At 52.2% G+C, this 18,806-nt stretch overlaps 1 protein-coding gene across 2 annotated transcripts in view; it reads right to left on the minus strand.

Moving 5' to 3' along the window:
* TNFSF11 (TNF superfamily member 11) overlaps positions 1 to 15,020 on the minus strand; it is a 29,186-nt gene extending 14,166 nt beyond the window's left edge. Inside the window, exons 1-2 of one of the 2 annotated variants that reach the window (XM_077344062.1) lie at positions 14,415 to 15,020; positions 5,416 to 5,583 (exon numbers count right to left, since the gene is read on the minus strand). In XM_077344062.1, the coding sequence (XP_077200177.1) occupies positions 5,416 to 5,583; positions 14,415 to 14,627 (381 nt within the window). In that variant the 5' untranslated portion in view covers positions 14,628 to 15,020. Of the gene's footprint in view, positions 1 to 5,415; positions 5,584 to 13,714; positions 13,902 to 14,414 lie in introns of those variants that run through there. The other variant, XM_077344063.1, reaches the window with a different exon arrangement.
* Between the last annotated feature and the right edge of the window lie 3,786 nt (positions 15,021 to 18,806).

Raw genomic sequence — 18,806 nt, forward strand, 5'->3', positions numbered from 1 at the left:
GGATTTGGGGAATCCTTCCAAGGAAAAGAAGGAGGAGGAACTCTGCCTAGTTGGTGAGGGGAAACCAGGGGTATATTTCCTAAGGTACAGGTGTGTGTGTGAAAGAGCTTCAGGCACCACCAAGGAGGTGGTGGGCAACCGTGGGCAACAGGTTAATTAATTAATTAATTCATTCATTCAGGAGGGAAGGAAGGAAGGAGAAATTGAATTAAGGAAGGAAGGAAGGAAGGAAGGAAGGAAGGAAGGAAGGAAGGAAGGAAGGAAGGAAGGAAGGAAGGAAGGAAGGAAGTGGTGGCACCAACTCTTGAAGAACCTGGGAGAGTTCAGGGGAACTCTACAGAGAAAGTAAACAAACAGCTTTTGGAATAATACAATAAGACAACTTCAAAAAGAAAGCCTGTGAACCTCTGTAAAAGCCTGTCATTAAAGACCTAGAAGCTGTGAAACAACCAATTTTGTGAAAAAGAAACTGATTCCTCAAATCCAGCTCCCCCGTCCCTCTTGTAAATAAAATCTTGAATTTGCTTGTTAGCAAAACCACCTCAGTGCCATTCTGAGGAAGAGATTTTAGAAAAGACAACTCCACACTTGGGAATGAGGGACTTGGGAATGTTCAGCCTGGAGAAAAGGAGGTTGAGAGGGGACATGATAGCCCTCTTTAAGTATTTGAAAGGTTGTCACTTGGAGGAGGGCTGGATGCTGTTTCCGTTGGCTGCAGAGGAGAGGACACGCAGTAATGGGTTTAAACTACAAGTACAATGATATAGGCTAGATATCAGGAAAAAAAATTCACAGTCAGAGTAGTTCAGCAGTGGAATAGGCTGCCTAAGGAGGTGGTGAACTCCCCCTCACTGGCAGTCTTCAAGCAAAGGTTGGATACACACTTTTCTTGGATGCTTTAGGATGCTTAGGGCTGATCCTGCGTAGAGCAGGGGGTTGGACTAGATGGCCTGTATGGCCCCTTCCAACTCTACGATTCTATGATTCTATGATTCACACCGTCTCAAAAGGTCCCAGGGCTGAATAAACCCAAGGGGACCGAACTGTGACAAGATGAGTCATTAATACAACAAAGGAAGCCATGCTACAAAAGCAACTCCGGTCTCTTGAGGAAGCAGCTTTTCTTTTTGGGAGAGAAAATTTACCTCAGTGTGGGAAGGGGTATAGAGAGGAAACTGTAAGATATGCTACAAAATATGCATGGCTAGCCCGAAAGCCCACTGCACCCAGGAATGCAACGGGCACTAGCGGTGCCCCTTACCCCGATGACAACGCCCTACGTGGTCGTGCTGCTGATGGCTGGGCTGACCACTCCACAGCTGGCCATACTGCTGTGCATGCTGGCAGCCGGATCAAGCGGCAGGCGGGCCAGGGTGCCGTAGGAGTGCCCTCCTCACCGGGCAGGCAGCGTCTGGCCATGAGGCTGCGTGAGTGCCTTGTGGCCAGCTTCTGGGGGTGGGCGTTCCAGGGGCTGACCCAGGTGTAAACTGCATGGAACTTTTATTCCAACCCCAGGTCGATTCAGTCCCTGCCCTCTATACAGAATGCGATTTCCGTTTGGATTTGGGGTGATTTAAATTTTCCTTCTGCAGCAAGAAGGATTGATCCGGAGTGGCCCTACCTTTATTGTGCAATATCTCAGAGTGCTTTTAATGCTCAATATATTTTAAAATTGCATTGTTTTGAATCTGGGCTCTCCTCCGTGGTAGAGGACCCATGATTGGCTACAGGTTGTCATGTGACAAACTTGCCTTAAAGGAGAAGCCCCTAATTTCTCTCAAGTTCTGTCAGTCTTAGATTTTTTTTTGTGCCTTCTTCGTTCTCCCCCCCCCCCCTTCAAGAAAAGAAAGGATTTTTTCCTCCCTCCTCTGATTTCTTGGATCCTCTCCCCCCCTTCAAGAAAACAAAGAAGGAGTCTCCATTTTCCTCCCCCCCCCTCTTCTGAGCCTCCCTAACCACGTGCAGAAGACTCCCCTGTTTCAATGGGGGGGGGGAGAGGAAGACTTGAGTTCAAAGTGATCTGAATTCAACAGGATTGACAATGGAATAAAGAAAGTAAGTGCAGACTCTGCCCCAGTCTGGGTGTGGCCAGCTTTGCTGGGTGCGCCCAGATTAACCCATGGAGCCGGAAGCGGAGTCCAGACATCCAGACGTGTCCCAGACACTGCTCCTCCCATAGGGTCTCTTCATATATATAAGAGCAACTACTGGTACACATGAGGATACACATATTAAGAGCTCAGAGTCTCCCAGTCCTTTTGACATCCAAATAGGTTATTAGTCCTATTTTGACTGTATGGCTGTTTTTGTCCTAATAACACACTTCTATTTGCTCACTGCTTCCATGTTCAGCTTGTTCTTCTCCTGAGCAACCTGTGTCCCTCTCTCTCAGACGCAGAGTGGACTTGCAAGGTTGCTAACACAGACCCAAGGTATTTATGATTTTAAATGTCAAAAATATGCTAAATACAGTTTTATGTGCTGAAAGTGATAAATGGTGGGTGTTAAGTTTTTAAAACAGGTAAAATGAGTTAAGGTTTGAGAAGAAAGTAAGTGCTGGATATATTTCCCCAAAATTTCAATTTTTCCCTGGAAATCTTACGTTTACTTTTTTCAGCCCAACTCAGTGAATGCTTGAAACTTGAACCTAGTGCCTGATAACTCAGTGCTGTTAACCGGATGTTCAGATCCCACTGAGGTAATGGAGAAGATGTGCCATGAGATCCCAACCCAAGGGGCCAGTAGGAATGACGGGAAGCACCAAGGGCCTATCCCTTTGACACCTCTTAAGTAGCCCAAGATTAGGCAGGGATTACACTTCCATAACGCCAAACGGGGATGAAAAGATCAAACCTCTAAAGACTCTCCGCGTCTGCATCCCCCTCGGTTGTCGGGGAACATTGTGGGAAAATGAGTGTTCAAAGTGGCCGGACCTCCTCAAACAGATGTAGGGGGATCTTGTTTTAAAAGCACCCCCATTCAAAATCCCCTGAGTGCATATCAAAAGAGTGTGCTCTTCCTCGGTTCCCAGCAGCAGGGCCAGCACTTCCTGTTGGTCTCCCTGGGCCCTGCCACGTGGAAGATCCCTGTCATACAGGCCCTGCAGAACTGACTTAAGTCCCACGGGGCCCTGATCTCTTTCAGCAGTCTTCCACCAAGCTGGGGCCAAGGCCAAAAAGGCCCTGCCCCTGGTTGAGGCCAATTTCACTTCCTTTGGGCTTGGGATCCTAAGCAGGTCTTGATCTGCTGATCTTAATACTCTTTGGAGGGTATAAAGGAATACACTGCAGCAATTTCAACATGGAGGTGCTCCCAGGAGGAGGAACCACCCCCACCACCCCCACCACCTTCCCCTCACATTTTCATCACGTGTTCCCCTGAATACACGAACTACCTCAAAGGAAAAGGAGTGGAGATCCTCAGAGCTACCTGCTAAGGCTCCTTTTATGATGAAAAGCCTCCCTCCAACACAACCCCCCCCCCTTCTCTGTTTCTACCCTTTGGTCACCAGCCGGGGGCTAGAGGGAGATGTACTTTTTCACTTTGAGCTGTCCCCAAGACCAACATCTGGCTGCTTCAGTCTCAATTTCTTTCATGGGGTCTGGTCAGTGTTTACGCAACTAGCCCACACCTCATTCCTTCCACACCCTTTGCATGGAAATGTCCACACCCCCAGTGGAAGAGTTCCCTGCCACTTCCTGCCTGTCCACAACCAATGCTGCTCAGCTCTTCCCACTGCAGACCATTTCTCTCTGGGGGACTTTGTGGTTTCTGAGGCGACACACACACACACACACACACACACACATTGCTGCAAACCTGCCACTGTGGCCTTATGTTCTGCTCACTGCCTTGCTGCGCCCCCCTAAAGGCATTTTTCCACAGTAAGTGTGTGTGGAATACATAAAACCAGCCCATGTTTCTCACCAGTAGATCATGCAGGCCTGCCCTTGTCCCTGACCCGCAAATTGCATCTGGTGCAAAATGCAGCTGCCAGGGTCCTCACAGGAACATCTTGGAGGGCCCATGTCCAGCCTGTGCTGAGGCAGCTGCATTGGCTGCCGGTTGCAGCCTGGATCTGGTTCAAGGTTCGGGTTTTAATAATTAAGGCCCTTTGTGGTCTGAGACCCACGTATCTGAGGGACAGCCTGTCACCCTACACCCCCCTCCCCAGGGCTTTGTGCTCTGTGGGTGCCACCTTGTTGGTCATTCCCGGCCCCAGGGAAGCTCTCCCACCCTTGACCAGGGCTAGGGCCGTTTCGGTACTGGTCTCCACCTGGTGGAATGAGCTCCTGGAAGAGCTGTGAGCCCTGTGGGAGCTGTCGATTTTCCGCAGGGCCTGTAGGACAGAGCTCTTCCACCAGGTTTCTGGTTGCTGCTGGTGCAGGAAGATCTGGTTGCCCCCCCCCCCCTTTCAGGAAGATATGCCACCTGTTTGAACATCATCGGTGATGGCCGGCTGACATAGCCCTCGGCCGCCCAGGGGGCAGGCGTACCGTTATGGGGAAGGACTGATTTTTACCACCTTGCTGTCTTTTGCAATGATTTTAAGGAGGTTTTAATGGGATTTGACTGATGTGGTATTTTATGCTGTAACCTGCCATGAGCCGGCATGCTAACAGTGGCTGGTAAGAAATTTAATTAAAAAAAAAAATTATTATTATTAAAATGTTAAGAAGTTTTCAACAAATGGCATTTAAGTAGCCCTGAGTGGCAGATGCCTCAGCAGCTCCAGCCTGAATGGGCCCCAAACCGGGGCGGACCACGCTCTCAGTGCACGGGGTGCCCAAACCCCTCTGCCCCCTCTGCCCCAGGCGGCAGGCTGGCCAGTGGGCAAACTGCGATTCTTGCTACCTGTATTAAGCGTTGGCATCTAAAAAATTCAGAATGCAGCTAAATTCATGTAACCATGGGAATAACCGTTCCCTACACTAGATAGGGAGCCAAACAGAAGCACGTCATGTGCACCAGGCCATGTCATGGCAAGGAGTGAAGCTTTCCAGAATGACAGAAAAGAAAGAGAGAGGGTCCAGCGGTACCTTCAAGACTACTGACCGAGGGGGCTGAGCATGCGCTTCCATGGGTCCCTGCTGGCCTTTAAGGGGCTGCCAGACTCTTGCTGTTTCTACCCTTACAGACAAAGATCTTGATCTCTTCCAAGCGTGGGATACCCACGATGGGATGCCGTGGCCCAGCCATCATAACCAGACTCCTCCAAGCCTAAGGGTCTCAGAAAGGCTGCCAGCAGCCTCCAGCAGAAAGCCAGACCCTCTGCTTTTCTTTAGACCTCTCAGTAAGGTAGCTGAGACCCCTCTGGGCCCTTATCACCAAGTCTAAATCTGTGTATGGCAACAAAGCAGAAGTTGCGCTGTGCTGGAGTAACTTAGAATCTGAAACAGGGCCCAAGTTTGCTACCTGCTGCATGGCTCCCAGGAAAGCCTGCTTCATCCTTCTGCAGGATTCCGACATGAGCCTCGACTCCTGGCTTGCCAGGGGGGTATCCTGCGGGTCTCCGTTCCCTTGGAGACTCAAGAAAGTCCGCAAGCAGTGTACGTCGTCTTCAGAAATCCTGTTCGGACCCATCTGAAAAACAGTGTTTGAGAAGTCATGTTCTGTCACAATGTGCTCAGGCCACAAACCCACAGGATGGAGCTGCCCCAAAGGAACTGACCCCACGGCAATGCCATGTCCTCACAAAGGTCTCCATTAATCGTGAGCTGTACAAAGAGTTAAGCTTCCCATCTACTTCCAACAAGTCCAGAGCCCACTGTTACAGAAACCCCACTGCAGAGCAAACTGAAGTTAGATCTGCAGGTGGGGCCTGGAGTTCTCCTGGAATTTTAACTCCTCTCCAGGCCACACAGTTCAGTTCCCCTGAAGGAAAGGTAGACTCTGGGGCCTTAAACCCCACAGCCCTTCCAAACTTCCATCTGCATGGAAGACCCACTGCCACGTCTTAGCAGCTGCAGAAGCTATAGGGAAGCCACACAAGCCCACCCCCATATGTTGGAAACACCTCAGCCAAGGGCCTGCACATGCTCAGAAGAATACCTGACAGTATGGCACAGGTTCCGTTTCAAGCTATCTCAGTAAGACAAATGAAGACAACCACTGAGCACACGTAAAGTAAAGGAGGCAATAGGCCCACTGTTGGGTGCGGATGGACAAACTCTAACGGAGGATGCAGAGAAAGCAGAAAGGCTCAGCGCCTATTTTACATCTGTTTTTTCCCACAGGTCAAAGTGTTTAGGCACATCTAGATGGCCGTAGCCAAAGGACAGTGTCTGGGTGGCAGGTTAACATGGATAGAGAGGTTGTCGAGAGGCATTTAGCTGCACTGGATGAGTTCAAATCCCCTGGTCCGGATGAAATGCACCCGAGAGTACTCAAAGAACTTTCCAGAGAACTTGCACAGCCCTTGTCCATCATCTTCGGGACCTCTTTAAGGACTGGAGATGTCCCGGAGGACTGGAAGAGAGCAAACATTCCGATCTTCAAAAAAGGGAGGAAAGATGACCCGGGAAACTACAGACCAGTGAGTCTGACCTCTGTTGTGGGGAAGATAATGGAGCAGATATTAAAGGGAGCGATCTGCAAACATCTGGAGGACAATTTGGTGATCCAAGGAAGTCAGCATGGATTTGTCTCCAACAGGTCCTTTCAGACCAACCTGGTTTCCTTTTTTGACCAGGTGACAGGTTTGCTGGATCGTGGAAATTCGGTTGATGTCGTTTACTTGGATTTTAGTAAAGCTTTTGATAAGGTTCCCCATGATGTTCTGATGGATAAATTGAAGGACTGCAATCTGGATTTTCAGATAGACAGGTGGATGGGGAATTGGTTAGAGAACCGAACTCAAAGAGTTGTTGTCAATGGTGTTTCATCAGACCAGAGGGAGGTGAGTAGCGGGGTACCTCAGGGCTCGGTGCTCAGTCCGGTACTTTTTAACATATTTATTAATGATCTAGATGAGGGGGTGGAAGGACTACTCATCAGGTTTGCAGATTACACCAAATTGGCAGGACTGGCATATACTTCAGACGATAGAGACAGAGTTCAACGAGATCTGAACACAATGGAAAAATGGTCAAATGAGAACAAGATGCAATTTAATAAAGATAAGTGTAAAGTTCTGCATCTGGGTCAGAAAAATGAAAAGCATGCCTACTGGATGGGGGATACGCTTCTAGGTAACACTGATTGTAAACTAAACATGAGCAGGCAGTGTGATGCAGTGGTAAAAAAGGCGAATGCCATTTTGGGCTGTATCAACAGGGGCATCACATCAAAATCACAAGATGTCAGAGTCCCATTGTATACGGCACTGGTCAGACCACACGGAGTACTGTGTGCAGTTCTAGAGGCCTCACTTCAAAAAGGACGTAGATAGAATTGAAAGGGTACAGAGGAGAGCGACGAGGATGATCTTGGGCCAAGCCCTATGAAGATAGGTTGAGGGACTTGGGAATGTTCAGCATGGGGAAAAGGAGGTTGAGAGGGGACATGATAGCCCTCTTTAAGTATTTGAAAGGTTGTCATTTGGAGGAGGGCAGGATGCTGTTCCCGTTGGCTGCAGAGGAGAGGACATGCAGTAATGGGTTTAAACTACAAGTACAATGATATAGGCTAGATATCAGGAAAAAAATTTCACAGTCAGAGTAGTTCAGCAGTGGAATAGGCTGCCTAAGGAGGTGGTGAGCTCCCCCTCACTGGCAGTCTTCAAGCAAAGGTTGGATACACACTTTTCTTGGATGCTTTAGGATGCTTAGGGCTGATCCTGCGTTGAGCAGGGGGTTGGACTAGATGGCCTGCATGGCCCCTTCCAACTCTGTGATTCTATGATTCTATTATTCTAAATGTTGTCCCTATCTTCAAGAGGGGGGGGGGTTGCCTCCTGGCTCTAGGATTCAGAGGAATCTCTTCAATCAAGTTTTCTGTCCAATTCAGAGTAGGAGCTTTTCTGCAGTCTTCTTTTACTCAGGGGTTTGCTGTTCCCCGTGTGTTTTCTTCCTGTAAAGCAACAGTCCCTAACCCCCGGTCCTCAGCCCGGAAGCGGGCCGCGGCTCCCTTTCCCCGCCTCCCCTCGCAGTGAGAAGCTCGCCAGGCCACAGAAGCGGCCGATTAGCTTGCGGCCTGGCAAGCTTCTTGCTGTGGGAGGGAGGGGGGAGGAAGCACGGCCGCCAGCATGCCGGCGGCACGAACATGCACGGGGCTCAAACACACATTTGCGGCAGTTTCGCACATGTGTGCATGCACACATGCACAGAGCCACCGCGCATGTGTGCATGCACCCCTGGGAGCACAAATGTGCATGTGCAGCAGCCCTGCACATGCGCAGAACTGCCCTGCGGGTGCGTTTGCACCCCACCGGTGCAAATGCGCATACACGACAGGTCCGTGCATGCACGTTTGTGCAGGGTTGCTGCGCATGCGAGGGTCCCCGGGTCGCCATCTCCCCCCACCCCTTGGCAGTGTACCGCAACCTGAAAAAGGTGGTAGACCACTGCTGTAGAGGTTGCTGTACGATTACCCTGGATTTCGTCCAGTCCATCTCCCTCCCTACAAATTGAATGGCAGGTTTTTATGCTCGATAGAACCAAGGTATTAAATTCAAATGGGACTGCAAACCTTGTCTGGAACAGACACGCTCCCCACAATAACAGGCACTTACAAGAAAGAAAATGAGAATGTGGGAAAGCCCTATGTTTTTCAACTATTCATTGAGGTCTACACATTCCAAAACCCGAGAGAGGCGTGGCCTCAAATCTTTTATCAATGGTCCTCATTCCAGCAGAACCACAATCAGATAAACATTTGTCATATGCAGCATCACCAACATCTGGTGGTATAAAAGAGACATGATACATATAGGCATGCAGATCTATCTAAAGGTATTAGCGATCACAAGCAGGGACTTAAGAAGAACTCATGGGGGGAGGGGAAATCCCTCCTCACTTCCTCTTGCCACTTTTCCTTCCCCCCTCCACTGCACTCACTGTCTCCTCACCACAGCCTCTACAACTGCACACCTGGCCTGCTCGCCTACCCAGTGGCAAAACTACTCACCCACACTGCTGGCTCACCTGCTCAAGCACTCATCCATGCAACCTCTACCAACACTGTCATCTGTCCAGCTTGCTTGCTCACCTGATGGATGGGAGCATCTCTCTCACCCTCGCTGCCTTCTCTGTGGCCACCCTGACGTGCACCGCTGTCTCCTCCATCCCTCACCTCCCTGCCTTGCTCACCTGGTGGTGCCCTCCTCTCCTGCTATAGTTTTTAAGCAACTCTCAAAATGGCAGCTGAGATGACATGACTCCATGCCACGAGATCTTCCTAGAGGTTTATGGGGCTTTGATAAGTCCCTTCACCTTTTTTAATTTGGGAGGGTTTTTCCTTTTTGCAATGGTCCCAGTGTGCAAAGTTTTGAACCATATTTCGTGACTGAATTCAGAATCTGATATATAAAAATTAAATGGACCTTTCATGTTCAGTGCCTGCCTATATCTGCAAATCAATTCAGATATTTACCACCTCCAGCCATGGAAATTCCATTTAAATATTGTGGTCAATATAATTGGAGATGGGTTCCCCAAATCCTTTGTCTTATCCAGTTGTAGAAATCTTGTGGTCCTACATGAAATTCTACACTGAGAGAGAGAGAAATTGCTGCCTCTTCCAACCCCTGGTAATTTCATAGGATCGTATAATGACTCCAGTTAGGGGTGTGTTTTTCATCTCTGAAACTGTAGACTATTTGATTTTTTTTATCACTGAAGTACACCAAGCCTTTGATCCTTTTAGCTGCTGTCCTCCCCATATTTTTTCAGTTCCCTGTTTTGAGTTGATGGGGCGAGGGTACTGCGCAGAGAATTTGGCCAGAAATTTACTTAGCAACTTGAGGCCTGCCATTAGTCACTGCTGAGAAAGGCAAAAAGGAAAGAAAGCTAGATACACCCCCCACTGACCCACAAACACCCCCCCCCAAAAAAAGTAAAGAAAATTGAGCTAAAATAATATTTTGTCTTTCCTAGGCGGATGATGTAGAAAGTAATATGTTTTCTTAGTGGGTGAGAATGACAGACAAAATTCTGGAGAATGGGATATCAGTATATTCAAATAACGCACAAAAAGCAACATTCTCCAGTGAAACATTTACCATGGCATTAATGTTACAGGGTTTATATTGCAGTGGCGAATTAACGGTACTCCAAGCTTGAACAGTCAGAGGGGCCTGCAAAGCCAAAGGCCAGCTAGCCAGTTAACCTGGGGGGGAGGGGGGGTCCTTCTGCACGGGAGGGCGATATACTGAGAGTCAGCATGATGGGATGGTTAAAGTGTCAGACAAGGATCTGGGAGACCCCAGTTTTTGTGCCCCGGAAGCTAGCTGGAGAAGCTGGGGCCAGTCACACCCATTCAGCATGCCCTACCTCACAGGGTTGTTGTGAGGATAAAGCAATGAAGAGAGCACTGTTTGCTACTTTAGGTCCCCATGAGGGAGAAATGTTACAGCATTTCCCAACATGTGGGTCCTGACCTCAAAAGTGTGTCCCAAGTCTCTGTAAGAACTGTTGGTCTGTGCATGCTCTGATTTTTACCTGGGTTGCCACACCAAGTAAATTTGGATTTGTTGCTGCCTATTTGGGTTCTGACTTGCAATAAGATGATCCTGGGTCCCAGTCTGGCCCCACCAGTCTGCTTCTTCCCTGCACTGGGTAGGCATGGTTACCCCAAGGATGCTGGACAGAAATCCTTAGTTGACAGTTCCTGGCCCAGGGACTGCAGTAAGCAGAGTTTTAACTTAAAGAACAGGCGGATGTGGTGTGCTAAGATTTGTATCGTGGTGTCCAGAAATGGGCCAGGTGCAGGCTCAGGTCAACAGAGGCATCTTCTGAGTGCCCAAAGGATGTTCTTGGTCCATCTCATGCCCAGGAGTGGTCCGAGGAAGCCGCTGTGTTCCAGGTCAGCCATGAACACGTTTGCCCATTGCTGGGCCTCAGGAGGAGCCCTCGGCCTCAGAGGACCCATCCTCAGACCAACAGCATCAGCTAGGCGAGCTCAGCTTGTCCTCCAATGGGCTGTCTGCCTACACAGGTCAACCATGACCTCCCACGTTGGACAGAAAGGTCAGTCCCAATGCAAAAGAACACAATGTAAAATCAGAGTCCAGTAGCACCTTTAAGACCAACAAAGATTTATTCAGGGCGTGAGCTTTTGAATGCCAGTCTGTTGAAGAATGCTTGCACTCGAAAGTTCACGCCCTGAATAAATCTTTGTTGGTCTTAAAGGTGCTACTGGACTCTGACTTTATTGTGCTCCTTCGGACCAACACGGCGACCCATTTGAATCCATCCTGAAAGAACACAATGTGACACTCCAAATCTGGCCTTTGAAATTACATTTCCACTGCATCCTTCCCACATTTCTGGCCCTTGACCATCCTGCAGACCAGGGCAACATCGGAAGATCCGGCCTCCCGCCCACAGAAGCCTGTGCTGCAATAAGGTTTTGTTATCCTTGAAACCTGACAAGACTTCTAGCTGTTTTCCTCTGCAGCCAGTTAACGTGGTGGCAGCTATCCCAACGGGCCTATTTTGGCTGCTTCTAGCAAAAGATTCCAGAAGTACAGGCAGGATTTCGAAGAGGCAGAGGAACTAGAGATCAAATGGCCAACATACGCTGGATCATGGAGAAAGCTAGGGAGTTCCAGAAGAACATCTACTTCTGCTTCATTGACTATGCTAAAGCCTTTGATTGTGTGGAGCACAACAAATTGTGGCAAGTTCTTAAAGAGATGGGAATACCAGAGCATCTTATTTGTCTCTTGAGAAATTTATATGCAGGTCAAGAAGCAACAGTGAGAACTGAACATGGAATCACTGATTGGTTCAAAATTGAGAAAGGAGTTCGGCAAGGCTGTATACTGTCGCCTTGCCTATTTAACTTGTATGCGGAGCACATCATGAGAAAGGCGGGATTAGAGGAGTCACAAATTGGGATCAAGATTGCAGGGAGAAATATCAAGAACCTCAGATATGCAGATGATACCACTCTAATGGCAGAAAGTGAAGAGGAACTAAAGAGCCTGTTGATGCGGGTGAAGGAGGAGAGTGCAAAAGTTGGCTTGAAACTCAACATCAAGAAAACAAAGATCATGGCATCCGACCCTCTCAATTCCTGGCAAATAGATGGGGAAGAAATGGAGATAGTGACAGATTTTATTTTTCTGGGCTCCAAGATCACTGCGGATGGGGACTGCAGCAAAGAAATTAAAAGACGTTTGCTCCTGGGGAGGAAAGCTATGGCAAATCTAGACAGCATCCTAAAAAGCAGAGGCATCACCCTGCCAACAAAAGTGCGTTTAGTCAAGGCTATGGTATTCCCAGTTGCAGTGTAGGGCTGCGAAAGTCGTACCATACGGAAGGCCGAGCGTCAAATAATTGAGGCTTTTGAACTCTGGTGCTGGAGAAGACTCTTGCGAGTCCCTTGGACTGCAAGGCGAACAAACCGGTCAGTCCTAGAGGAGATCAGCCCTGCCTGCTCCTTAGAAGGCCAGATCCTGAAGATGAAACTCAAATACTTTGGCCACCTCATGAGAAGGAAGGACTCCCTGGAGAAGAGCCTAATGTTGGGAGCGATCGAGAGCAAAAGAAGAAGGGGACGACAGAGAATGAGGTGGCTGGATGGAGTTACTGAAGCAGTGGGTGTGAACTTAAATGGACTCCGGGGAATGGTAGAGGACAGGAAGGCCTGGAGGATCATTGTCCATGTGGTCGCGATGGGTCGGACACGACTTCGCCCCTAACAACAACAAAGCAAATGATGCTACGAGTCTTTTGCCGAGGAGTTTTAGTGTGGACAATTGCCTCAGCCCGTGGGCTACCTTTCAATGGAGAAAGGCAGCCACCTGTACAACGTCTCTGCAAGGCAATCCTGCCTGAACGGCCAAATTGTCTGTTTGGCACTAAAGTCTAGAAAGAGAAACACAGCAGCCGTATGGGGGGGGGTGGAGGCAGAGAGGGGGAGAGAAAGCAAACATCAGATGCTAACTTCCTTTGAGAAAGTTCAGAACACCAAACCAGAACAAAGCAAATCTGCACAATCAAGGCAGAGAGTAATTTCAGGCGGACAGACAGACAGAAGCTGCGTTCTTTCAAGTCAAAGCACAAACCACCGGAATCTGAGCCCCCCTGCACGACTCTGCCTGCATCCCCTCATCCCGGCTAGTGAGACACCCGCCCCCCCCCCCCGCATTTTGCTGTTCGGTCGAACTGTCTTGATCTTGCATTTTGATAGTAGAGGTGACCTAATCACACATTTCTGGCACCTCTCCAAGACAGAATCAGCACCCTGAGTCCTCCCACAAAGTTTTAATAGAAAAAAATATTTCCACAGCCCCCAGTAACGGGAAGCTAGTTGTTTGAGAGAGGAGACAGGGGTTGCTCTGGACCCTCGGATCTCCAAGGGGAGCTACTGTGAGCAATCCTGGCTGCCCACCCCCACCCACCCCCACCCACCCCAGTGGCAGCAAAAGTGACCGGGGTAAGGGTCTGCTGGCCACGGCCGGCCTTTCGGGAAGGTTGAAGAGAGGTGGGCCTGACAAAGCACGCGGCTCCCCAGAAGCCCTCTGAAATGAGGGAGGCGGGACCCCCACCACACACACAGACACACGGGGGGGGGATTACCGTCTCCCCATCCAAGGGAGGGCCAGCACCTGGTCCTGCTGAGGGAGACCCTCTCCCGCCACTTAGGGTCCCTGCGGCATTTCTTGTTCCAGTCTGTCGCTCCTGCAGGGCCTGGGGGCAACGATGCAGGATGCGGCCCCAGCGCTGCTCCCGCCCCGCAACCACCGGTCCTGCGGCAGGCTGCGGGGAGGCCGCCCACGCCAACCTTGGACGGGGTCTGCAATCCCAGGGCAGGACAGATGGGGGGGGGGGCTGGAGACGGCTCTTTCTCTCCCTGCCCCTGGCGCGGCCCAGCCCGAGGGCCCCTGCAGCCCCACGGCCAGGGTGCCCATCCGGCATAACCAACCTGGTCTCGGCAGCACTGGCAGGGGTGGCCCAGCCCTCGGCACTCCGTCAACCTCAGCGGCACCTGTGCCCGCCCCAGCCCCTCAGGGACCGCCGCAAAGGAGCGCGTGCCGGGCATCCCCGAAAGGGCCAGGCAGGAGCAGACCGGTTGGTTCTTAGACGGCGCTTTTCGCGGCCCAAAGGAGTCTCGGCGCGGCTTCCCTTCCTCTCCCCACCAGAGGCCCTCTGCCAGGAGAGAGCTCGGGCAGAGCTGCTCCGCCAGACCCGGGCTGTGAGGAGCCCCAGGGGCGCACGAGCGGGGAATGCGAGCGGCTGGCCCGCTCCAGGCTGTCCCCGGGGCGAGGCGAGGCGAGGCGAGGCGCGGGTCCCTCCGTCGGGGCTCACCTGGGCGCGGCAGTAGAGGACGAGGGCGACGCCGCAGACGAGCTGCCCGAGGCCCAGCAGCGCCAGGGCGGCCAGGAGGGCGCGGGGGGCGGCGGCGGCGGGGGGCGTCGGGAGGCCGGGGGGCGTCGGGGCGCCGTCGGGGGCGAGGGCGGGGGCGGGGGGTTCCTCGGCGCCGCGCAGGTACTTGGCGTAGTCTCGGCTGGCGCGCCGCATCGCCTCCCTCCCTCCGGCACCTCCGGCAGCGCCCCGGCCCCGCCGCGCCCCGCTTTTATCAGCTCGCCCGCCGCCCGCAGCCAATCCGCGCCCGCGGGGGAGGGAGGGAGGCAGCCAGCCAGCCAGCCAGCCAGGCAAGCGAGGGGCGCCTTCCCCGGCCCCCTTCGGCGGCCCTGCGGAGCCCGGCGGGGCGGCGCTCGGGGTCAGGCGGCGGGCGCCTCCGCCCCCCCCCCCCCGGCCTTCGCACGGCCCCAAACGGGATTGTTCCCCGGGCGCGTCCCCGAGGCGGGCGGCCTCCCCGCCTGGCCCGCAGGCCTCCTGCCCGGTGCGCTCCCATCGCGCCCACACAGCCGCCGGGCCAGTGACGCTTGCGGGCGGCCGCCCTGGCTGCCCCCGGCGGAGCCTGCGCTGAGGAGACGGGGCCAGGCGGCCTCTCTCGTTGCCCCGGACCCCCCCGCCCCGGGAGTCCACGATCCTGCGCCTCCGTCGAGCCCCCGAAGTGCCAGGGACCCCGCTGCCCCTTCGCCCGCCAGGCCCAGGGCAGCCAGCCCGAGGCAGCAGCACGGATGCTACCGGGAAGGCGCCTCCCTGCCTTGGGGGGAGGAAGGGCCCCCACGAGCATCCAGCGCTCTCGCTCCAGAGGTTCTCTTAGTATCGGGGGGGGGGGGCGGCGCACAAGTTGAAATATGAATAAATAAACATAGAAACCAGTTCTTGATCCAGACCCTTTAGGTGTCCGACCCTGAGCAAAGAACTGGGGCAAGGAGAGCTGGTCTACCCATCAGCGCTCTGGAGGGGGCTGGGAAGCGCTTGGGATCCCTTTTGAATACAGCGTGAACTTCCACCTCCACCTGGGTGGTTTCACAGGTATGTCCCGAAAGTGACCCTGCTGTGCAGAACAGCCCAGGCTCAGGGGGAGGGCCAAGTTCAGTTGCGGGAGTCTGGATGGTGTTGTGTCGAGGGCCTCCTGCCCCAGGAGGTCCTCCGTGTGTTTCAAGTGAAGGAGAGGTGTTGGGGGAAACCCGGCGGGGGGGGGGGCGGGATGGTCAGCCCCGCTCAGGATTCACTAAGAAGATGGCAACTTCAAGGCCCAGGTGACCAGCTTGCTGAGAAGATGGAGGCTGCCGGTCAGTGCTCGCTGGCTGCTGGGGCTTCCTGTGGGAACACGACTTTGTGCCCCTCTGCAGATGCTGGGTGATACCAGCCGTCTGTCGGGGGGATGAGTGGGGCTGGCTTCTCCCCAAGATCCACGCTGCCTGCTCATATTTAGCTTCTAGTCCACAAGGACCTCAAGATCTCCTTCACCCACCCTGCGCCCCAGAAGCGTCTCTCCCCTCCAGGCTGTTGCTTCTCATTTGTGTGACCCAGATGTAGAGCTCTGCACCTCAACTTATTGAATTGCATCTTGTTCTCTGGCCCACTTTTCCAGCAAGTTCAGATCTTTTTGAACTCTTCTGCTGTGTTCGCTACTCCTCCCAATTTGGTACCATCTGCAAATTAAATTCCTTCCACCCCATCATCCAGATCATTTATAAAAAGGAAAAGTACCAGACCCAGCACTGAGCCATGGGGCACCCCACTGTTCCCCCCCCCTCCCATCTGATGCAGCGCCATTGACAGCTTCTCTTTGGGTGAGGTTTTCTAACCAGTTTCCCATGCACCTAACCATCCGGAAAGCCAGTCTGCAGTCCTCCAGAACAGTGGTCCCCAACCTTTTCCAGGCCGGGGACCGGGGGAGGGGAGGGGAGGGGAGGGGAGAGGGAGGCGTGGGCACCGGTGCGCTGGCAGGCACAAACATGCAGGCGTGACAGCTCTGCCCCTGCGCGTTTGCACCCGCCAGTGCCAGTGCCCGTGCCTTCCCCCTGCAGCGCAGCGCTCGCGCCGGGGCTTGGGAGCAATCAGCCATTTGCGCAGCGAGCACTGCGCCACAGTGGGCTCCACGGCCCGAAGCCCGGGGGGAGGGAAAGACTGCTAGAAAGCCAGCTCAGTATAGTGGTTAAGATCAGTGACGTCTAACCTGGTGAGCCAGATTTGATTCCCCCCTCCTCCACATGCAGCCAGCAGAGGGACCTTGGGCTAATCACAGTCCTGTTAGAGCTGCTCTGACCAAGTAGTTCTCTCAGAGCTCTCAGCTCCACCCACCTCCAGGGTGTCTGTTGTGAGAAGAGGAAAGGAAGGCAATTGTAAGCCACTTGGAAGCTCCTTCAGGTAGTGGGACCCAACTCGTTGTCTTCTCTAGTTTATAAGGCTAATAGTAATACTTGAACATTGTAGGCAGATACACGGTCAGGATGCCCAGCCAATCAGAGGCCCTGCGGGGCTAACCCCACCTGGGGAAGTTGTGGGCTGGCTCCACAGTACCTCTGGGCCCCACATTGGGGACCCCTTTGCTTCTTGCTCCAGAAGATATCAAGGCAGGCCTGCCATTTCGTGTCTGACATCCTCTCCCCTGTTTGGCATGGGAATTCCTGATGCTGAGTGAAATGGTTATTTTTTTCTAATAGGGCACTCTCAGTAGCTGTGCTCTCTCTTACACGAAGGATTAATAAACCAGCAACTGACCCTCTTCAGCAAAGGAAACGGGGCCAACGCAAGACTATGGAGATAAAAAGGCTTACTCATCAGAAGATGTTTAGTTTACAGAAGATAATTAGTTTATAAAGACAGTCAAACGTTTGGAAACCAGCGTCTGACAAGCCGAAAAGGAACGAAGGCCGACGCCTGGGGTTAGGCGCTGTCTGGGGAGAGGTACCGGTGGTCTGATGTGGATTCTCCGCTTCTGTTGCTTATGATTAAATCCAGAGTACTCGGAATGGTTTGTAGGAAGCAGCCATGCAGCAGCAGGCTGAGCCGTAGTTGGCTGAGCCCACCTGGGGGCTGGTGACGGGTGCAGCATCCCAGAAGCATCCTGAATGTATCTGTCACTTCCACTGCTGCATTTTTGCCACATCAAATGGAAACTAATGATAATATGTGCAGTAAGAAGACAAACAGGATTGGTCTGTTGTCTGAAAACTGAATCAGCGTGCCAGAGGGAGCGGAGACAGACCACATGCCGGTCGAAGCAAAGAATATCCATCCCTCGGTTATGATCCACTTTTGTCGCTAAACTCGGGGCACTGATTCGGCAGTCCTGACAAATGTGTTGTTTCTCTATGAACAAGAGCAGTTGGCTTATTCTGAGGTCAGCCCGTTGCTCCCTCTCAGCCAGGACTGGCAGAGGCTCTCCGAAATACGAGGAGGTCTTCCCTAACCCCGGCTATCTGTGAGATCCCCTTTCTTAGCTACCACCCTCCAGTTGCTCACTCCATATGAAATGGTTTCGATAATAACATCCTTGCCCTAGAGAAAATGAGAAGAAAGGGAAACATGCAAAGAGAACCTTGTATTTTAGACTTGTTTTGAGACCATGAATATGAAACACGAAAACCGACATGTTTACAGGGCTGTTTTTTCTAGGAGGGTCAGCACATCACAAACTCAGAGGAGGGGGAGATGTGACGAAATGCCTCCCTTGCTATTTCAAGAGGACAGGTTTTTCCCTCTGGGCTGGGGAGAGAGGGGAGGGGCTGCTGGGCCCCCTCTCGCCTTCCCTTTCATATGTTACTTGACCTGGCCAGGAAGCAGGTACCTGGAAGGGGGGGAGGGAGAGCTGCTTCTTCCCAGGACTCCTAGGGGAGGGGACAGGAGGGGGTATCTGGTCCCGAGCACAGGAAGGAAGGGTCTTGGGGGCTTTGGGTTGGTGGTCTTCACCTGCTGATCATCAGGGAAGGAGCCTGCTCTTGGGAGAAGGGGTGAGCAGCCATCTTGGACATGTGAGCAAGGCAAGGAGACTTCGGAAGCTCTTTAAGCAAAGGGGCCTGCCCTGTACTGAACACCAGGTAGGGTATGTTTAGCAGAGGACAGAAGGACTGCGTTTCATCCCGTTTCTTTTGTCTCTTTGGCTTATCTCTGTGCTGTGCTAAAGATCTGCTTTTTAAAATCTTGTTATTTTAATAAAAGCTTTTATAAATTGGAAGTGGGCCATGGTTCTCTGATCCACGTAAGGCTCCCCAACCTCGGAAACACTAGCCCAGAGAGGGCCAGCAAGGTAGAAGCGGGCTGGTTCTGTCACATCTAGGAAGACGTCTCATCCAATAAATGCATCTGAAAGAAGAATTCCTAGAGGAAGCAAGAAAA

The sequence above is a fragment of the Paroedura picta genome, chromosome 6 (assembly GCF_049243985.1).
Source record: "Paroedura picta isolate Pp20150507F chromosome 6, Ppicta_v3.0, whole genome shotgun sequence".
Classification (NCBI taxonomy): Eukaryota; Metazoa; Chordata; class Lepidosauria; order Squamata; family Gekkonidae; genus Paroedura; species Paroedura picta.